The sequence below is a fragment of the Heliangelus exortis genome, chromosome 1 (assembly GCF_036169615.1).
Source record: "Heliangelus exortis chromosome 1, bHelExo1.hap1, whole genome shotgun sequence".
Lineage (NCBI taxonomy): Eukaryota > Metazoa > Chordata > Aves > Apodiformes > Trochilidae > Heliangelus > Heliangelus exortis.
The window spans coordinates 136,006,925-136,026,894 of NC_092422.1; the positions used below are offsets into that span (position 1 = coordinate 136,006,925).

The 19,970-nt window shown below is 47.2% G+C and overlaps 2 protein-coding genes across 6 annotated transcripts; one reads left to right on the plus strand and one right to left on the minus strand.

Annotated features, from left to right (window-relative positions):
- Nucleotides 1-291: 291 nt before the first annotated feature.
- Nucleotides 292-13,163, minus strand: LOC139807666 (zinc finger protein ZFP2-like). Of its 5 annotated transcripts, none has more exons than XM_071768941.1 (3): nt 12,997-13,163; nt 3,933-4,077; nt 292-2,826 (listed from the first exon to the last, which is right to left on the minus strand). In XM_071768941.1, exons 2-3 carry the CDS (start codon nt 4,011-4,013, stop codon nt 1,312-1,314), a joined length of 1,596 nt encoding a protein of 531 aa, XP_071625042.1. In that variant the 5' UTR covers nt 4,014-4,077; nt 12,997-13,163; the 3' UTR covers nt 292-1,311. The 5 variants fall into 5 exon arrangements, with proteins under 5 accessions (XP_071625042.1, XP_071625024.1, XP_071625034.1 ...); XM_071768923.1 differs by lacking the exon at nt 12,997-13,163 and adding an exon at nt 12,831-12,990; XM_071768933.1 differs by lacking the exon at nt 12,997-13,163 and adding an exon at nt 12,275-12,788 and having other exon boundaries at nt 3,933-4,080.
- Nucleotides 6,953-10,691, plus strand: LOC139807686 (acrosin-binding protein-like). Its single transcript, XM_071768974.1, has 4 exons — nt 6,953-7,146; nt 8,229-8,444; nt 8,849-8,943; nt 9,870-10,691. The coding sequence occupies exons 1-4, from the start codon at nt 7,113-7,115 to the stop codon at nt 10,359-10,361; spliced, it is 837 nt and encodes a 278-aa protein (XP_071625075.1). The 5' UTR covers nt 6,953-7,112; the 3' UTR covers nt 10,362-10,691.
- Nucleotides 13,164-19,970: the final 6,807 nt, after the last annotated feature.

Below are 19,970 nucleotides of genomic sequence, written 5' to 3' on the forward strand. Positions count from 1 at the left end.
GGTGGTCACAAGAGAGATGGTGTGCCCAGGGACACGGTTCAGCGGTGGATTTGGCAGTGCCAGGTTAACAGTTGGACTCGATGATCTTGAAGTTTGTTTTTTCCAACCCAAACGATTCTGTCGACCAGCCCCAGGTGTGTGAAAGCCCAGCCTGGCCACCCCAGCTCCTCTCTGGTCAGATTGCCCCTTACAAGTTCCTCACCACACCAAATTCGGCTTGGAGCTGCCCCTTGGTTACAATTCCGCCCCCATCACAACCCTCAACAAACAAACAAACAAGCAAACAAAAACAAAACAAAGAAAAGGTTTTATTTAGGATAGAAACACATAGCTACTTAATAAATCATAGCAATATGGAGGAGGTCTTTGTAATATACAGTCATTAGCATAGTAATAAATGCAACTGTAGTAATTCCTATTTGTTAACCTTTTATGTTAATACTTTACAAGCAATAGTGAGCTGAAGAAGAGTACTCTATAATAAAAAGGACTTCAAATTTGCAAACAGTCTCTGGACTACCAGTAGGAACCCATAATGTACCGATTCTGACACATCTCAGGGTGGGAGGGGGGGGGAAATATTTTTTTTGGTTAAATAAGGTAAGGCCACATTTTTTTCCCATATTTTGTTTATGTTCCAAGAACATATCTCTGTGAGAGAAACTGCCACAGACTACTAATGGGCTGCATTCCAAATGGAAATGCTTGCACATTCCTGTTTTCTGGGAACAGCCGTGGCAGTTCTGCATTACCCAGCTGGCATGTCAGTCATGCTTTGTGTGACGAGGTAGGAATTCACTGTCCTATGTAGGATTTGGAAACCATGAAGAAAACACAAATCGATAGAAGTTTAGCTACACAGTGTTCGAGTCAAAAGATTTGGAAGAGCTTTGTCAAAAGATTTGGAAGTGCTTTGTCAAACACTAGGTAAACTTACTACATTCATGAAAAATAAGGAAGGGTAATAAAAAAGAGAGTTCCTAGGATTAGTATAGTGTCAAACAACCAAAGTTCTGAGTCAGAACCAACCTGGAACCTTTTATCTTCACCTTAGTTGAAAGTTATTTTACAAGCCTGATTCTCTCCGTTGATACTCTACTGCATATTCATAGTTCCCAATTTATTCAGAAGCTCGTGCCTATTCCTCAGGCTATCAGCACTCTTCCTAAACCACCACTCCTCAGCTCTTAGGGATAACTCCCTGCTTCCAGAACTCCTAGTGGATTTTGTGCTATTAAGTGCCCAGCCCTGACACCAGTTACAGCATCTCCAGTCATTCTCTTCCACAGTCATTCTCATCACCTACCTTTTTCAGGTGCCCCCAAATACTGCTTTTGTTTCCTGTTCTGAACATCCACTCAGCCCTATGGCAGAAGTGAGCATTCTCCTACCCACTGCACATTTATAGGGTTTCTTGGCCACGTGGCTTTTCAAATGTACTTTAAGCGTCGAGCTTTTCCGGAAGCTTTTCCCACACTCACCACACTCATAGGGTTTGTCTCCCGCGTGAATCCTCAGGTGGGCGCCGAGGGCTGAGCTGTGCCTGAATGTTTTTCCACACTCCTCACACTTGTAGGGTCTCTCTCCGCGGTGGATCCTCAGGTGCACGTTGAGAGCCGAGCTCCGGCGGAAGCTGTCCCCGCACTCCACGCAGATGTAGGGCCGCTCCTCGGCGTGCGTGGTCTGGTGCTTGGCCAGAGTGGTGCGGTCACCGCATCTCCGGCCACACTCGGCACACTGGTAGGGATTGGGCAGGAGGCCACCGGGATACATCGGCAAGGCCTTCCCTCCATGGATCCGCCGGTGAGTGGTGAGTGCCGAGCTCTGGCTAAAGCCCTTCCCACAGATGGGGCACTTGTAGGGCTTCTCACCCGTGTGCGTCCGCATGTGGGTCACCAGCGAGGAGCTCTGCCGGAAGGTTTTGCCGCACTCGGTGCACTCGTATGGTTTCTCACCCGTGTGGATCCTCTGATGCCGAATAATGGCTGAGCTGTCCCGGAAACGCTTCCCGCACTCTTGGCATTCGTGGGGCTTCTCTCCGGTGTGGACTCTCCGGTGGATGATCAGGGAGGAGCGGTCGCTGAAGCTCTTCTCACACCGGGGGCAATGAAAGGGTTTCTCGCCCTTGTGGCTCCGCTGGTGGACAATGAGATGGGAGTTCTGGCTGAAGCTCTTCCCGCATTCGTTGCACTGGTAGTGCCTCTCTCCCGTGTGGGTCCGCTGGTGCCTGATCACGTTGGACCTCTGGCTGAAGGTCTTCTGGCACTCGTTGCACTGGTAGGGCTTCTCACCAGTGTGGATCCGGTGATGTTTGATCAGGTCAGAGTTCCGAGTGAAGCTCTTCCCACATTCTGAGCAGCTGAAGGGTTTCTCTGCCAGGTGGATCCGCTGGTGCTGGCTCAAGTACGAGCTCCGGCTGAAACTCTTCCCACACTCAAGACACTCGTAGGTTTTCTCTCCAACCTTTGAAATCCAAATGGCTCTATTTCCACACATGGGTGGGTCTGGCTTGTCCCCAGCAAGGATAACCTTGCTGATGTGGGCTATTCCACTGTCCTTGCACTCCCAGACTTCCATCCCACAGTGTGTTACCATTCCACATCTCTTTCCAAAAGATGTCTCCGTCTCACTTTCTGTCTTCAGCTCCTGCTTGCAGCCCTGTCTTTGATGGGTGTCCTGGAGACTATCTCCTGTCAGCTTTCTGGAGGGCAACAGATGCAGTTCAGCTCTGAAAGGACTTTCCTGATGAAGCTTGCCCTTCTGTGTGTCATCCATGGTCCTGTCACCTGCTGGAGTGAACAGAGGAACTGGCAGTTCTGGGCTCCCCTATTCAAGAGGGACAGGGATTTACTTGAGAGAGTACAATGGAGGGCTGTGAAGATGATTAAGGGACTGGAACAGCTGCCTTATGAAGAAAGGCTGAGAGATCTGGGGCTTTTTACTCCGCAGAGGAGAAGACTGAGAGGGGATCTAATTAGTGTGTATAAATATATGAGAGCTGGGCATCAAGAAGGAAGGGATAAACTCTTCTCACTTGTGCCCTATGACAGGACAAGGGGCAATGGATTCAAGATAAAGCACAGGAAGTTCCACCTCAACATGAGGAAGAATTTCTTTACTTTGAGGTTTGCAAAGCCCTGGAACATGCTCCCCAAAGAGGTTGTGGATTCTCCTCCTATGGAGACTTTCAAGACCCATCTGGATGCATTTCTGAGTGACTTGCCCTGGATTTGGTCCTGCTCTAGCACAGGGGTTGGACTTGATTATCTTCAGAGGTGCCTTCCAGCCCCTGACATTCTGCAATTCTCTGAGGAAGAAGCCCAAACAGGGCAGCAGCAGAGACCTGCTGCATGTCAGCCACCATTAGCAGCTAAAAACATGGAAATATGCCCCTTGGTATCTTCTCTATGCAGCAAAGGCACTCAGACTGAGGAGCATGGGAAGGGAACGTGACCTGAGGACAGGCAGCCACTGTGGCACAAATTGCAAAGAGGCTCCTCTGTCGTCAAGTAACAGCCCTAAAGGACAAAACCTGTCACTTCCTTGTCCTCAAAGTTTCCATGTCTTTGAGGTTAGAGGAACATCATCACTGCTCTCTTCAACAACCCCCACTGCAGCTGCTTCTGTTCCTGTGAATCACCGCTCTTCTTCTTGCATTCCCAAGAACGGAAGCAGCCAACACCACTGGAACATCCACCCTGCTTAGCAGACTTTTTTCTTTCTTCTTTCCAGTCACAGCCCTTTACCAGAAAAAGAAAGCCCTACATATTCTGCAGCACATTTTATCTACATTAGTCTATAGCACAGATAGACAAGTGAGTGGAATGATGAGCTGTTTTCTAAACCAAGCATGGAAATGATCATTTAGACTGAAATAGTCTAGTAAAAAGTAAAAAGTAACTGGTTTTATATTACTCATATGGAGAACTCACCTCAGAAATGGATGCTGGAGTGTGAGGTAAGCTGATTAGCTGGATGCTACTTCTTACAGAGTTAACATCATCCTCGTGCATGTAGGAGGTCAGAATATGAGATGAATGCAGCAGGATAAACTTTTTATGTTCTGTTTTGAGCGATCTGCTGATTTGGGAAGACAACACCACAGTGGTTATACTGATTTCCAAAGTTTTGTTTACAACACTTAGGGCTGAGAAACATTTCTGGTACAAATAAAGATAAAGCACTGGACAAGGCACACCCCTCAAGGCAGTGATATGACCAATAAAACATAAAAAATATTGGCACTGTGAAAGGAAGAAAAAAACACACTTTGGTTAGTTACAACTTCTAACATCCTGAGTATTTGCTGAAAAATACCCAAGATTTTATTTCATTTTTCATAGGCTCTTTTTTAAAAGATTCTCCAAGTGTGTGTTTCATCTTTATCATACCCTCCCTAAAAATCCTCCTGGAAGAAGAATCTGCAGTATAAGAGCAGAAGAGGCAGTACGTGTGCAGAGTGTGAAGCACAGTACATGCCAGATTTTCAGCATTCAGCTCTTTTCTTCCCTTCCCATGCTCTATTCATTTTCTCATCTTGTGAGAAATTTCTCTACTCTCTTCTGGCCACAAAGCTATTTCTCTTCTCTCCATCCAGGTTAAAGCCAAGTCAGGGACTGCAGATCCTGATCAGAGGAAAAAAACATAGCTGTAATACATATCTGTCGCAGTAGTGGTGCTGTAGAGTGAGATTACAGAAGAGTAAGTATTTAGGAGACTACAGCAACCTAGACCAGAAGAAAATCACCCCCAGAAACATGAGTCAGGGTTACTGTCTATTATGCCATGCACATCCCTTGGGTCCAATAACCAGAGCCAGCTCATGTAGCCAAGATGGGTTCAACTACACACACTGCAGTGAGCTGCCTGCCAGCTTGCTGCCTTCTCACAAGTGTCTGGATGGTCCTCCTGATGCACTTCCAGCCAAAAAAAAAAAAAAAAAGCCTCCTGCTGTGTTTTGTGCAAGAAAAAATACCAATTCCTCAAACCATTTTTTCATCCTAGTGAACTAAATGAGAACATAATAGAGTTAATACAGTCCTGTTTTGCAGGTGGAGGAAAAATGCTCCCTTCAAAATAGGGCTGCTTTCTGCATCTGTCTGGCATCCCATTTATTGCCTTTACCAAAGGAGTATTTTGCTTGGTTGCTCTCAGTGGCTTAGCCAGGCACACACAGGTCTGGGCTGGGTAACAGGAGAGATTTTGTTATCAACAGGAGCAGTCTGAAGGCAGAATTTCTTGTCCTGTGCTCCAGAAAAATGACAATTTGGCTGCCTTTTTCCAGATGGAGTTTACAGGGCTGCCAGTGAGCAAAAAAACCCCAAACCTCAGTCATATGCACCTGTTTATGTGTGAACAATGGCATGATTTAGTCAGCCAACATGCAATCTCACCTCTCAGGGATCTTTTTTAGAGTAGAAGTACACTGTGTGGGAGTGGGGTTTGTGGGATAGAAAAGTAGGCCACCCATTTAGTTTTAGCATTATACTTGTGCAATGGTATTTGTTACAGCAGCATTTTAAGATACTGAGGTCTAGTGATTTCCTAGAAATGTAAAGGTTCCAGAAAGAAAATGGTTAAAAACTGCACATGCCAGCTCTGCAATGGTGTTAACACCACTTTTGTTAACACACTTTTTGTTAACACCACTTTGGTCACATGGATTCCCACCATGCCACTAGGAACAAGTGTAAAATTACTCATGACTGGGTGTTCATAAGAAAAAGAAATGTAAACCAGCGTATTTTCCTTCCAAAATGAGAAACAAACACAACTAGCTGCTAAGTGGTTTACCAGAGGTCACTGCAACAGGTATTGGTTGCCAGGCCCTCTAAAGGTCAGAGGGAAGATTTCCCCCCCCTGCAAGGTAAATCACAATAAAATAAGGCCCTTGATAAAATGGAGAGCTGACATTTTGGAATCAGATGATCTTTAAGGTCCCTTCCAACCCAGACCATTCTATGATCCTCTGATTCCATTGGTTCAGCCTCAGCCTGGAGTCACATCCTTCCTGTTTACTGCCACCTCTTCTGTGGTGGTTTTGGTGGGCATCACCCCCTGGGGAGAGGGGACCAGGCAGCAGCTGAAGGCTCTGATCCCAGGTAAGAAGCAGGGAAGATGCAGGCTCCTTCCCCATACATTCCCCATCTACCTACGAGGCAGTGCTGCCCTGTGGGTAAGCCCGACCCTGCTGAACTCTGGAAAGAGGGGAATGTCCTCCTGCTTCAGTGTCCTCCTGCTGCCCTTCAAAACCTGCTGCAAGCACATGGTCAACATGTACCCTAAAATGGTGGGTGAAGAACTACAGAGGGCAGAAAGTGGGTGCAGAAGGCAGCTGATGCTGTACAGAGCCAGGCAGGTTGTGGGATACAGCAGAAAAGCATATTGTGTGCTGTGTAGTAAAGATCTGTCCCTAAGCAAGATAGGAAACCTGAGATGCCACTGAGAAGCAGACAGGGACAAGGTGCTGGACTCCAGAGCTTGGACAAAGCCGGGTTTCCCTAAGCAGGGTCCTGGCTGACAAGGTACCCCAGTGCTTACAAGGCCAAATGAAGAATGAGAGCAGAGACCTGTAGGAAGAGGAGGTGAGGAACTCCTCTGATGATGGACAGTGGCCACAAAGGGGCTACCTCATGGCTGGCCAGGAGTGGGTGAGCCACCACTGAGACTACAAGTCTCAGGGAGACAGGAGAGGCATAGACACCAGAAAGCTGCTGTGGATGTCAGTACCGAGAAATCAAACATCCTCTGTGGGGGCTGTCTCCAAGTCTGGACCCAGTGGCAGAGCAAGGATTGCAGACCCCACTGCTACAGGAGGAGGGCCTTGTCCAAACCCAGACTCATGCAGGCAGCCACCACTGCCCTCCCTACCACAAGCCCAAAGGCAGGACAGGAGAGGAGATGGAGGGAGGCCTGGGCAGGAGGGAGGTGGGAGGGGGGGCAGCAGAGTGTGGAACCGTAGGAACAGAGGTATCTGTGACACCATCAGCCATGCAACCCCCTCAGCTCTCCTGGGCCAATCTGGAGGGGAAAGAAGAGGACACAGGCAGTGGAGGTGACATCTCTAGCAGTGCAACAGGTCCCAGGCTGCTACAAGCAGCATTCATGGTGTGATGTTGGCCATGTGGGCTTGTCTGTTTTTTTACGGTGAGTAGGAAACACTTCTCCTTCAAGCCAGGTTGTAAGAAAGGGCAGACAACTAAGTCTCTCTTTACCCCTCCTCATTGCTCCTCAGCTTTGGCAGTTTAGAAGCAAGAAGAAGAGACAGGTATACCCCGAAAGGCTCCAGGTGCACTGACTTCAGGTGTATAAAATATTGCTAGTCTTTGCTCAACATGACCTGGCAATGCACGCTTCCAGCCCAGAAAGGCAACCATATCCTGGGCTGCATCAAAAGCAGTGTGACCAGCAGGTTAAGGGAGGTGATTCTTGCCTTCTACTCCACCCTTGTGAGACCTCACCTGGAGTACTGTGTCCAGTTCTAGAGCCCACAGCATCAGAAGGACATGGACATGCTGGAGTGAGTCCAGAGGAAGGCCACAAAGATGATCAGAGGGGATGGAGCACCTCTCCTGTGAGCAATCTGGTCTAGTCAAAGGTGTCCCTGCCCATGCAGGGGGAGTGGAACTGGATGATCTTTAAGGTCCCTTCCAACCAAAACCATTCTATGACTTTATGAAGCTTTTATTTGGGCACATCTACTCCCCAAAGTTTTGATTTCACAAGAATGCATAATGTTCTTTAGAGAGAAGGACCAGCTTTAAGTTTTGCATAAGGGTTGAGTGAATTCTTGGATCATTTTAAGGGCAAACACACATTCAGTGGGCATACTCCATTAACTCAAGGGGTCTGGACCCACTTACCCAGAGAAAGAGAATTTGCAAAGGCTAAAATCTTGAAACAGTCTCCTTGCTCCAGCTCTGACAGCAGAGCTACGTTCCCAGTTTCAGCTATTACTCCCAAGATACTTCTCCCAGTTCAGGATTTGAATCTTCAGAGCTCTGGTCAAGGTTTCTCAGCCATGTACTGTTCCCAGAATCTTAGACCCCTTTCAGTATGGGTATATGAGGTTTTTCCACATCTTGTGTCTGTTCTAGCATTTCCCACGGGCTGGATCCTGCACCCAGAGAAGGCAACAGAGATCTGGGTTCATCCCTCCAGCTTTTCTGAGTGTGACACGGTTAGCATTTCCTTCTCCTTCTGACTCCTTGCTTTTTATTTTTCACCAGTGCTCTTGGGCTGGGGCTGCACAGCTTACCCTTGGGGCCGGAAGGAGCAGCAGGCAGGAACACCACTTTCTGGCCAGGAGTACTACCAGTTCTTCATGTACCTCCGGGTCGCCCGCCGAGCCAGAACTGCCTGCCTCCTTCGTATGCTGTATGGCTGCCGGAACCCCCTGGTCCAGAGATTGGACAAGTATGAAAACCGCGGAGTCATCCCTAAGGGTAAAGCTGACCATTACTGCCAGGGCAGGCATATAGGTGGGGGTTAGGCACAGACAGCACTGGACCTGATTGATGGGAGGGGGCAGAGACTTGTGAGCTGGTGGGAGAGAGTCATGGGTAGTGATGCTGCAGTAAGGAGGATCATCCTCTTTCACACTCAGTCACATCCATGTCCTTAGGGCTAGCCTCCTCTCACACCTTGGGTCATGAAGATGACCAAGATGTGGTGGAGTTTCTCACCAAGGTTCACACAAGGTTTCTTATAAGGTTCAGAAAGGCCCCTGAACAGCACAAGGGTTTTCACAGAGAGATGTCATTCAACTGTGAAGTTACTGCTGAGAGCTGGTGGGACCCCAGCACTGCAGTTTATCACTGAGTCTGTGCTTTTATCTACCTCTTTCTAGGGCCCATATGCGCCGAACTGTCAGGAAATCCTTTCTTCCCTGACTTCTGCACCTTTTCTCTTTATCGATGTATCAGTAAAAGGTACTTCATTAAGGTGAGTTATTTAGCTGTTTCTTGGAGACCATGATGTGTTCTGGACAACAATCAGGAAGGGCTCTGAAAATGAGGAAGTGGGAAAAGAAGAGGCTGAAGGACAGGGAGGATAGAGGAGAGCCATGGGCATGTACACCAAGCTGAGCAGCTGACATAGATGCCACTTGCAGCCACTTGCAAAATAAGACTAGTATTCCTGAGGAAAACAAACCTCTGAGGACCACCTCAGCCCTTATTTCCAGTAATTGCTCCCAAGCAAGATGACACAATCTAGGCCACTACAGGAGAAAGGGTCAATTCCTTTGGGGAAGGAAAGTGAAAATGGGAGTCACAGAATCATAGAGTGGTTTCAGTTGAAAAGGACCTTAAAGATCATATAGTTCCACTCTTCCCTGCATGAGCAACCTACTAGACCAGGTTGCTCAAAGCCCCATCCAACCAGGCCTTGAATACTTCCAAGGATGAGGCACCCACAGCTTCCCTGGACAACCTGTTCCAGTGTCTCACCATCCTCATGCTAAAGAATTTCTTCCTAATATTTAACCTAAATCTACCCTCTTCCAATTTAAAACCACCACCTTATGTCCTATCACTACATGCCCTTGGTAAAATGTCCCTTCCCAGTTTTCCTCTAGGCCCTGTACAGGTATTGGAAGGCCACTATAATGTATCCCCAGAGCCTTCTCTTCTCCAGGCTGAACAATCCCAACTCTCTTATCCTGTCCACATAGAAGAGTCACAGAAAAAGACTTAGGGAGACCTGACAAGGAAAGAAAATGAACGTATCTTTTCTGCCTTGGGTTTACCTTTGTAAGGAATGAGAAAAACAGGATTGTGCAGTGAGTGCTATCCCTCCAGAACAGGGGGGTGGCCAAATGCCTGTTCCCCAGGTGCCACCTCCACAGAGCTGTGTTTTCTCTTCCACAGAGGACTGCATGCCCAGAAGAGACCAAAGCTGCACCGGGCAACTCACGAGTCTTCAATGACATGACCATGAGCAGTGATGCCATGTTGTCTGGCATCTTCAGACCCCAGCTTAGTTTTCCCACGCCTCCTTCAACTGCACACTCCATCCCTGACATGGACGTAGCTGTATTCCCCACCTCCTCACATAAGGGGGTACCATGGCCACAGAAAATGCAACTACATCCTCCTCACCCACATGCCACAACGGTGAAAGCCAGTGGCCAGCAGCGAAAACCTCTGCCTCTCAGTGACATCCAAGATCTCATCCTGAGGCTACAAGATACCCATGTGCAGAGTTCACTGCAGAGACTTCAGCAGTTGTTGGCCACGGACAAGACAGTGGGGGAGGAAGAGTTGCAGGGTGCTGCCCAGAAGCTTCTGGTGGACATGAACAACGCAGGCGTGTCCCAGTGGGCAAGCAGCATGGATACAGGGCACAAAAGAACGAAGTGAAGAGCAAAGGAAGACCAAAGGCGCCACTGTGGCTCCTACATGGTGTCATCAGGCACACTGTCTCAGGGATGTACAGGAAGATAGAAACAAAAGGAGGCCTGAGGTATCATCAAAGCTGACAGTACTTCCCCAGGCCAATAGTGTGGGAATGAAGGGGACAAGCCATCTTTTCCAAGTGCACAGGAAAAGCCAGGCATGTGAAATGGTATTGCTCAGGATTTAAAGAGAAAGATGTCATCCTATTGGCTTGAAAAGATACTGTCCTCTGCCACAGAAACTGTTCCCCTGCTTGTCTTGGTTTTAGCTAGAATAAAATTAAATTTGCTGTTAGCAGCTCATATAGTGCTGTGTTTTGGATTGAGAATGAGAATAATGTTGATAACACACTGGTGTTTTAGTTGCTGCCAAGCAGTGTTTCTACTAAGTGAAAGACTTTTCTGCTTCTCATACTGCCCTGCCAGTGAAGGCTGGGAATGACACTGGACCCAAACAAGCCAAAGGGATATTCCACACCATATGTCATGCTCAGCATATAGCTGGGGGAAGAAGGAATGGAGGGATGTTTGGAATGACGGTATTTGTCTTCCCAAGTAACCATTATACATGGTGGAAGCCTGCTCTCCTAGAGGTGTCTGAACACCTGCCTGCTGATGGAAGTAGTGCATGAATTCCTTGTTTCGCTTTGCTTGAGCCTGAAGGTTTTGCTTTACCTATTAAACTGCCTTCATCTCAACCCATGAGTTTTCATACTTTTACTTTTCCAGTTCTCTCCCTCGTCCCATTGGGGAGCAAACCACTGTCTGGTGCTTAATTGCTGAATGGAACCACAACACCACTTCAGTTTCATTTGAGAGATAATTATTCTTGAACATGGCAAGATAGAAAAGTAACTAATTTTTCTGAATTGGGGTTGTAGCACCATCAGGAGCTCTCTGTCCTGGGCAGAACAATGGGGTTTGTTGTGTTACTCAATGAACATTATGGGAAAACACTAGCCTTGCTTCATCAGGAATAGGACTTTCTGCTCAGAACCACTAAGGGAAGAATCTTCTTTATAAGTATGTGTGTAAATACACATATGTGTATACATGAGGGTTGCTCTCTAAATGCAGGAACACCTTACCCTGCAAGGGAATTGCTGGGCTAGACCTCTCCTTGTATTGGTGTTTACATGATGTTGTAATCTACTTCTAAAGTAGATGCTATGAAACACACAAATATTCATATTGAGAAGCTGGTCTTGTCTCAGAAAATCAGACTCTGATTTATGGGAACTTTGGCAAAGTGCTGTTCCTTTTATAAACACTGGACATAACTGTAAGTAAAAGTGTGGGAAGCCTTTTGGAGCCAGCACTTGCTGCTAAAAGCAGAGTAGAAACTCTTCAGGCACTAGCTCCTGTTTTCCATGTCTCCACTCAGAATGAGTTTAGAACAACCTCAAACCTACTCTAAACTCCAGTGGTTGATTTCAGCTTTTAAGAGAATCCCATTAAGCAGAGAATCCCCTACTCAGCCTCCCACTCTCAGGCCTTGTACTCCACTGAGGGCTGTAAGGAGAAAGGGGACAAAGGTAGCAGTCCCTGAGGATGCACCACACCAAGCACACCCCCACGGAGAGGGTTGGGAATGTCTGTTCCCTCTACACTGTGTGACACAAACACAGCTAAGTGAAGTGTAGGCTCTACCTCTACCCATTTGAAGGAAGTCCTTAGAATTGCTCCTTAGAAGAGCTCGAAATTACAGGTCCTCTGTTTGTCCCAGGAAACACACAGCCCCTCACCAGGGCTGAAGGCAGGTCACACACAATGTGACAAGCCCTTGAATGGCAGTGCTTGCTCCTTTTCATGGAAGACTGCCCAATGCACAGTCCTAACTGGGTGGGATCCCTAGCAAAACACACAGGCTGCCCTTACCTCACCTTGGCACATCAGCTCCTTCTCCTTTCCCTAGAAAGAGCCCAAAGCTGCCTGAGGCACCAGGACTTTGCATCCCCGCCGGCTGCCCTGGCACTGACAGCTCCTCAACTCCCAGCAGTGGGGCACCGCCGGGCCAGTTCTTGCCGCAACCTTGCTTGCCTTGCCATCACAGCCCTGGGGTGCTGGCTGGCAGCCCGCCCGCCTCCGGGCTGGGACACACGTGAGGATGCCAGATTTGTTCCTCAGGGAGCCGAACGCTGGAGATCTCCTCACCAGATGGCTCCAGCCAGGCCGTTCATGATGCAGCGGCCCAGCCCGCCGTCCCGGGGCCACCCTTTGGCTGCCCTCGCAGCGGGTCTCCGGGGCAGAAGGCCGCAGATGGTGGCTCACCCCCCGCCGTTCCCGCACGCTTCTCACGGGGTCGGCCCGCACCTTACGCGCCGCCCGGGCACCGACCCCCGCCACCTGCCCTCCCGCCGGCCCCGACCGGACCCGGGGGATCCCCGCCCGCCGCCCTCCCCGCCTTCCCCCGCAATGTCACGTCGTTTCGCACCGCGGCGGCAGCTCCGGAGCCCCTTGCGCTCCCGACCCGTTACTTCTCGGGGTTCCACTCGTCCGGCCCGGTCCGGCTCCCCCCTGCCCGGCACTTCCCACCCCGGCACCGCCCCGCTTTTGTTGCGGCGGGCGCGGAGGAGCCGCTCTTCCCCCAGCGGACTTACCGCTGCCGGGGCCATGTGGGCGGTGGCTGGCCGGGGGCGAGGCGGGGGTCAGCGGCGGCGGGGCCGAGGGGAGGCGGGGGGCGGCGGCGGGGCCGGGCGGCGGCGCTGCGGGGCCGCTGTGCGAGGGGCGGTGCGGCTCCGCTCGGCTCCGCTCGCTGGTTTAACCCTTGGCTGCGCCGGGCTCGGCCCCGCAGCCTCCGACCGAGGCTGCAGAGGGGTCCCCGGGGAGGCGCGGCGCTGCCCCGTGCTCCGCGCAGGGCCGGTCCCGGGAGGAGGGTTCCCCTCGCACCATGCAAGACGGCGGCGGGGATGGAAGGGGGACCTCCCTTGCCGGGCCCGGGGGGCTGCGGGGCCCGGGCGCGTCAGCGGGGTCAGAGTTCCCCTCGGCGCCCGGGATCGCGGCGTGGGTTCGCATCCTGTTAGGCAGATAGGGAAACTTTGGAGGCGAGAGCGTTGTCAGCTCCCCTGCTTGAAGAGCTTGGGTCACATCTCACACCTGTCCATGCAGGAGTCAACAATAAGACAAACCCCGGGGATCCGTGCCCCCTGGATTGTCCGTGCATCCCCTGGCAGGTAGAGAAGCACCAATATCAAAGCTAAAGACAGAGTTGCTTCCTGTCACAAACTCTTGGTGACGGGATGGTATTTTCTTCCTTGGGGACACTTCCGTTCAAGTGAATGGAGGCTTTACTCTGCCACAGTCCCCTAAAGCATATCTGAGATGATGGTGACCAGAGCACCATGTGCTGTTTGGCTACAGGGCAATTCATCCCAGTGCATATGTGCAAAGAGCATATGCTATTGGAAAGGATTCATGCCAGGCAAAGTTTACCCATCACTGTACAACCTGCAAGTGCTGCTGATACACAGCCAGTTCGTTGGTTTTTTTCCTGAGGGGAATACAGAAGTGGCTATTCCCTTTGAGACAGAGCAGTAAGTAAGCAGCTGCAGTATGTGGCAGTGAGTCTTCTAGAAATGGCCTAAGTATTTTCTCTGGGCTTTCAAGAAGAATGGTGGGAACATGTTTATCAAGCCCACCATGCATGGAGAAGAAGAAAAAGTTGGTGATTTTTCAGGGACAACTGATTTCTCAGTGGCCCATGGATGGTTCAGTGACTCCTGGAGAAATCTCCTGGTCATGGGAGGTAGAAAAGCACTAATCACACAATAGAAGAAGAACAATGACATGCCCCGTGGGTGATTTCAAGAAAATGAACTTTATGATTCAGGAACTTGCTAAATACTGGGCTATTTTCTTACTTCTTGTTGTCCTCAGCAACACTAAAGATGATTCTTGTCGCCACCTTAACAAGAGCCCAACTGTCTTCTCTTCCTACACATGAATAGCAGATTTTCCAAAGGAGAGGATGAGGGTTTATTGCTAAACACAAAGTCTACTCTGAGCAATGGAGCTGCTGACTCCAAAAGTATAAAACAAACACAGAGCTTGAGCAAATCTAGACTTTGCAGCCATCCCTTTGCAGAAGGAAAGACTTTGCACACATTGCACATTCTTTCTCATGAGCCCTGCCCCAGGTCCTTTTGCTTTTCTTTTGAAGCAGACAAGAAGACACTCACCTGTAGGCAGGTAAAAGTAATAACAGGAGCAGTGAAAACCAAACCAGTTGTGCAAAAAAAAGGTCATATCTACCAGAGCTTAGGCCCAAAAAGTAAGAAGTAAAGGAGGGAAGTGGAGGCATTTCTAACGGGCAGATCAGGATCTCTACCTTTCATTGTAGAGGGTGCTGCAAAAGGTCAGCTGTAGCACATCTCTGATAAAAAACTCAAAGGGATGTGGGAAAAATCTATTTCAACAATCATTTGTGTCAAAAGCAAATTGTGAAAGAGCTAAATTGTCACTTATTACTTCGTACTATCAGTGTTCCACAATAAGACCATTGGTATTATCAAACTTTGTCAAGTGATTTATGAGCTCAAGCCCGGTTATCACTTCTGACCTCTTCTGCAATCTTCCAGCTTGTCTACATTTTTGCCTTTCACTGCTGCATTGTTTTCTGCCAGCAGAGAGCATACCTCAGTGAGTAGCCTGTACCTGACTGGCTTTTGTCTTAAGCAGAACTGTCAGCTTAATTTTTCAAAGTAGTGCCAGGGCATTAGCTAAATGTCATTGAATAGTTTAGTATAGCTCAGGAAACCTCCATTTTAAAACTCAAAATAAGGACCTGATAGCCCTATCTCCTAATGTTCCATTGCCCCAGTGTGCTCACATCTTTCCTCACAGATGCTGCTGTCTACAAATGAATGTTAAGACCCACCAAACTCACTCCATATTAAAGAAATGCCACCCCCCATTTGGATGGGGGATGCCTCCGCAGCTTTTCAATACAATTTCTGAAAGCAGTCCTACCTGGAGCACAGAGCTGTGGTACCACCAGAGTGCAGCCCAACAAAGAAGGTTTTGTGATATCTTCATCAATCTTCTGTGGTTCCATGTCCTGCACAGGTAGCAGCTGGTTGCACCAAGCAGGGATTTTCTTCACTGGGAATACCAATGGAGCTACCATTGTGCTTTTTCCATGTGCCATTTATGGAACACATTAGCTATCTCATACTCCAAACCTCCAGATTCCAAATCTCCAGGGATCTTTTGGTTTCCTGAACATCTCTCAAGTCACATACCTGTAATTACAAAGTCAGATATTGTTTGCTTTGAAAAGCTGTGCCTAATGGGCAAATGAGTAATTAAGATCTCCAGCTAATTGTAGCCACCTTTAGTTAACTTCAGTGGGATTTGGAAAAAATGGTGTCAACTTTAGTCTGCTTTGAAAAACCTAAACTTTATTTATTTATTTTTCTTTCCCCAGAAAATTAAATTTGACTCATGGGGTTGGGAATTGTTTCTTCTGGTTTCATGTTTGATTTTTCATAGTTATTTGAGGTATTCCTTTCCAATATATAGTGGTGTGCAGTTTATAACCTCTCAATTAATAAACAAGACATTTTTTTTTTGAGCACTTGAGTCCTTAACTGAAGTCATATGCTCTTAAAATGTGTGAGACTGCCAAAGGATTAAGAACCTATGAAAAGATTAAGAAGAGATTAAGAAGGAAAAGAAAATTAGAGGGAGGATTTGTATGGTTGGACTGTAAAATACAATCTAAGGAGACTGATCCACACATTTTTGTACAGTCACAAAGCAGCAACCTTGCTAACCTTAGGTATTGATTCTAGTTTCCTTTACATTTAAATTGGAGTGTGTAATGTTTAGGGTTTTTCCATTGCTGTGTAGTGTAATAGAGTTGCTGTTGCTAACAATGTTTGGGCAGACAGAAAATCGGTGAAGGCAGCTGTGTGGTACACTTTTACCAGGAATTAATAGCCCAGCTTCAGAGCAAATACTGTAAGGCTTGATTTGTGGTAAAGGTAGCGGGAATGAGAGGTAAAGCGGCTCAGGAAAGCCATTTCCTATTGTCGGATGGTGAACTCTACTTGTTTTGGTCCAGTTCTGGGCCCCTCAGTTCAGGAAGGATATTGAGGTCCTGGAGCAGGTCCAAAGGAGGGCAACCAGGCTGGTGAAGGGACTCGAGCACAGATCCTATGAGGAGAGGCTGAAGGAGCTGGGGCTGTTCAGCCTGGAGAAGAGGAGGCTCAGGGGAGACCTCATCACTCTCTACAACTCCCTGAAAGGAGGGGGTAGCCAGGGGGGGTTGGTCTCTTTTCCCAGGCAACTCTCAGCAAGACAAGAGCGCATGTTCTCAAGTTGTGCCAGGGGAGGTTTAGGTTAGACATTAGAAAGAATTTCTTCACTGAGAGGGTGATCAAGCATTGGAATGGGCTGCCCAGGGAAGTGGTGGATTCTCCATCCCTGGAGATATTTAAAAAGAGACTGGATGTGGCACTCAGTGCCATGGGCTGGGAACTGCAGCGGTAGTGGATCAAGGGTTGGACTTGGTGATCTCTGAGGTCCCTTCCAACCCAGCCAATTCTATGATTCTATGATGTTTCCTAGAACAGAGGAATGAGTTAGAGAAAGGAGACATAAGTAAACTGGTTCCAACCAGTTAAAATAAAACAAAACAAAAAGGATCAAACCACAAAAAAAAAAAAAAAAAAAAAAAAAAAAGGATCAAACTGGTTCAAACCAGTAAAAGAGGTTCAAACAGAATCAAAGTGGACCAAACCAGATCAAATTGGTTGAGGAAAAAAAAAAAACCTGCATGAAAACAGGGGAAAAAATGGATCAAACCAGAAGAAAACAGCAAACAGGAGGAAAATGCATCCTGTCAGGAAAAAAAAAAAACCAAAAAAAACCCCAAACAACCAGTTTAAAACAGATCAAGCAGGTCAAACTGGAAAAAAACACCAGATATATCCAGTGCAAACTGGAAAAAATCTGATCAAAGTGGAAAAAAGTTGATCAAAACAAAAAAATCTAGTTCAAACCAAGGGGGGAAAAAAATCAGTTTTCTGGTTCAAATGGAATAAAACTGGGTTCAAACAGATTTAAACTGGATCAAATTTGTTCAGACCAGTGTAAGCCGGATCAAATGGGTTTAAAGCTGTTTAAACCAGATCAAACAGTTTGAAACCAGATCAAACCAGTTCAGAATGGGAAGAAAATGGATAAATCCAGAAAAAAATCAGTTGAAAATGGAAAAAAGAGCCCTAGAGATTTCCAGCCATAAAAAATTGTTTTATCCAGATCAAACTGGTTCAGTCCAGAAAAAACTGTTTCAGATTGGTAAAACTGGGACAAACAGATCAAACCATCTCAGTATGGTACAAACCACATCATAACAATTAAAACCAGGTCTAACCAGTTCAAAATTTTTCAAGTAAGTTTAAATTGGACTAGGCTGGTTCAAACTGTTTCAGACCAGTTCAGAAAAAAAAGGATCTATCTGGATAAAACTGGAGCAAGACAGAAATAATGGTCCAAAACTGAAAAAAACCATACATAGCTGAAAAACTTGTTTAAACCAGATTAAACCCGTTCAAATCAGAAAAACAAAACAAAAGAGATGCATCCAGATAAAACTGGATCAAAATGAAGATTTCCATTTCAAAATGGAAAAAATGTTAAAAAAACCCCAAAACCTGTTCAAACAAACAAACAGAATCAGAACAGACAGGATCAAACTGGTTCAAATAACATCAAAACCATTCAAACCAGAAAAAATGGAGCAAAATCGATCAAACTGGAGTGAACTTGTTCTGGCTGGATCAAACTCCATCGAACCAGGAAAAAAAGTGGATCAAACTTGAACTAAGCAGTTGAAAATAGGAAAAAATGTTCAAACTGGAAAAAAACCAATCAAACAAACAAACAAACAAACAAAAACAAAAACAAAAAAAGTTCAAACCAGAGAATCAGGCACAAAATGGATCAAACAGGATGACAGAAAAATAGAATTGTCACAGTTGGAAGTGACCTCTAAGATCACCATGTCCAACTGTCAACACTCCCTCTGCCCATGAAAGAAATAAAAAAAGATATATCAATATTTGTATTACCCTGCCCTCCAAAGCATGTCCTAAACAGCCTCATCTACAGGGTTTTTTTTACACCTCCAGGGATGGCAATTCAGCCACCTCCCTGGGAGCCCTCTTCCAGTGTTTAATTGCCTTTTCCATGAAGAAGTTTTACCTAATATCTAATCTAAAGCTCTCCTGGCACAACTTGAGACCATTTCCTCTTGTCCTGATCAGTGTTGGTGTTTCCTTCCAACAGACAGTAGGAGCAACAGAGGGTATCCAGAGGTCCTACATTAGTGGCTCCCAAAGCTCTGGGGTGTTTGCTCCCAAGCTCATGATGATGGGGGAACTCCAGCTGGAGGCACAGGATTTGAAGTTACTGACACATCCACTGGGACAGACACTTGGGAGCTGCTGCCCTCCAGCTGGTAGGGACAGTGCTCGTGCCACCCCAAGGGTGCACTGCTGTGGATAGGGACACGTTAGTGACATTGACACGGGTGGGAAAATAGAGGCGTGCAAACACTTGAAAAGTTGCTTTTAGCTGCTCTTTAAACCCTTGAACCACAGCTTAAAACACAACAACAAAAACAACAACAAAATTCCCAATAAAATAGATGAAGAGCATCCAACCATATGGGTTCAAAATGCTCTTTCAGGCAGACCTTAACTGGAGTTTTTGGCAGGGAAAGTTACTATCAGTGTATACTAGTGTAGGCAAGTACAGGCATCAGAAAAGGTCTCTCTCCTCCAGTTTCTCCCAGGTCTGATCCTCTCAGGCCAGTCCTTACTGATCCTCTTAATAATAGCATGTGCTACATCTCCCCATCTCCCTCTTCCTGGCTTTTTTTTTTTTTTTTGGGGGGGGGGGGGGGGGGGGGGGGGAGAGTGGGGGGGTTGTTGTTTGTTTGTTCTGCAGTGATTCCTTTAAATAATATAAAATGAAATGCATTGGCTGCTCTAACAGCACACAAAATGTCTTTCAAAGAGCTCCCTCTGATCTCTGCCTGATCTCTGCAGAGTCTTTTCAGATGTTACCTCCCCAGGCTTCATCTCTGTATTCTTCTTGTCTCCCAAAAACCCGTCCTTCAGGCGTTTGTGCTCTGAAGGAGAAAGAAGCAATCTCCTAGGCAGGCAGAACACTGTGAGTTCACAAAGTCTTATTTTTGTATGCAGGCTGCATCTTCTTGCACTTTAATGTCCCTCTTCCCCATGAAATATTATGTCTTTTGCATATCTTAATCCGTATTCATGAGCACCCAGATTAGCCCTGTACTGGTAAGTCTGGTTCCCAGCCACCTCCTAAAATAAAGGGAGGCTGACTGGTTTAAAGTCAGCCTCTCCAGCTCAGCAGCAGAAAAATCTTTTAGATCTCGTGGCTTCTTAAAGAAATCTCAAGCATCTTAATTCCATTTTTCAGTCGACCTTTCAGCACAGGATATCTGGGACCAGAGGTTACCTGGTGGAATTGCCCCCATCAGCCCTTGAGAATGATTGGAAATGCTGCCCTTTGAACCACAGCTCAGCCCCTTCTGTGG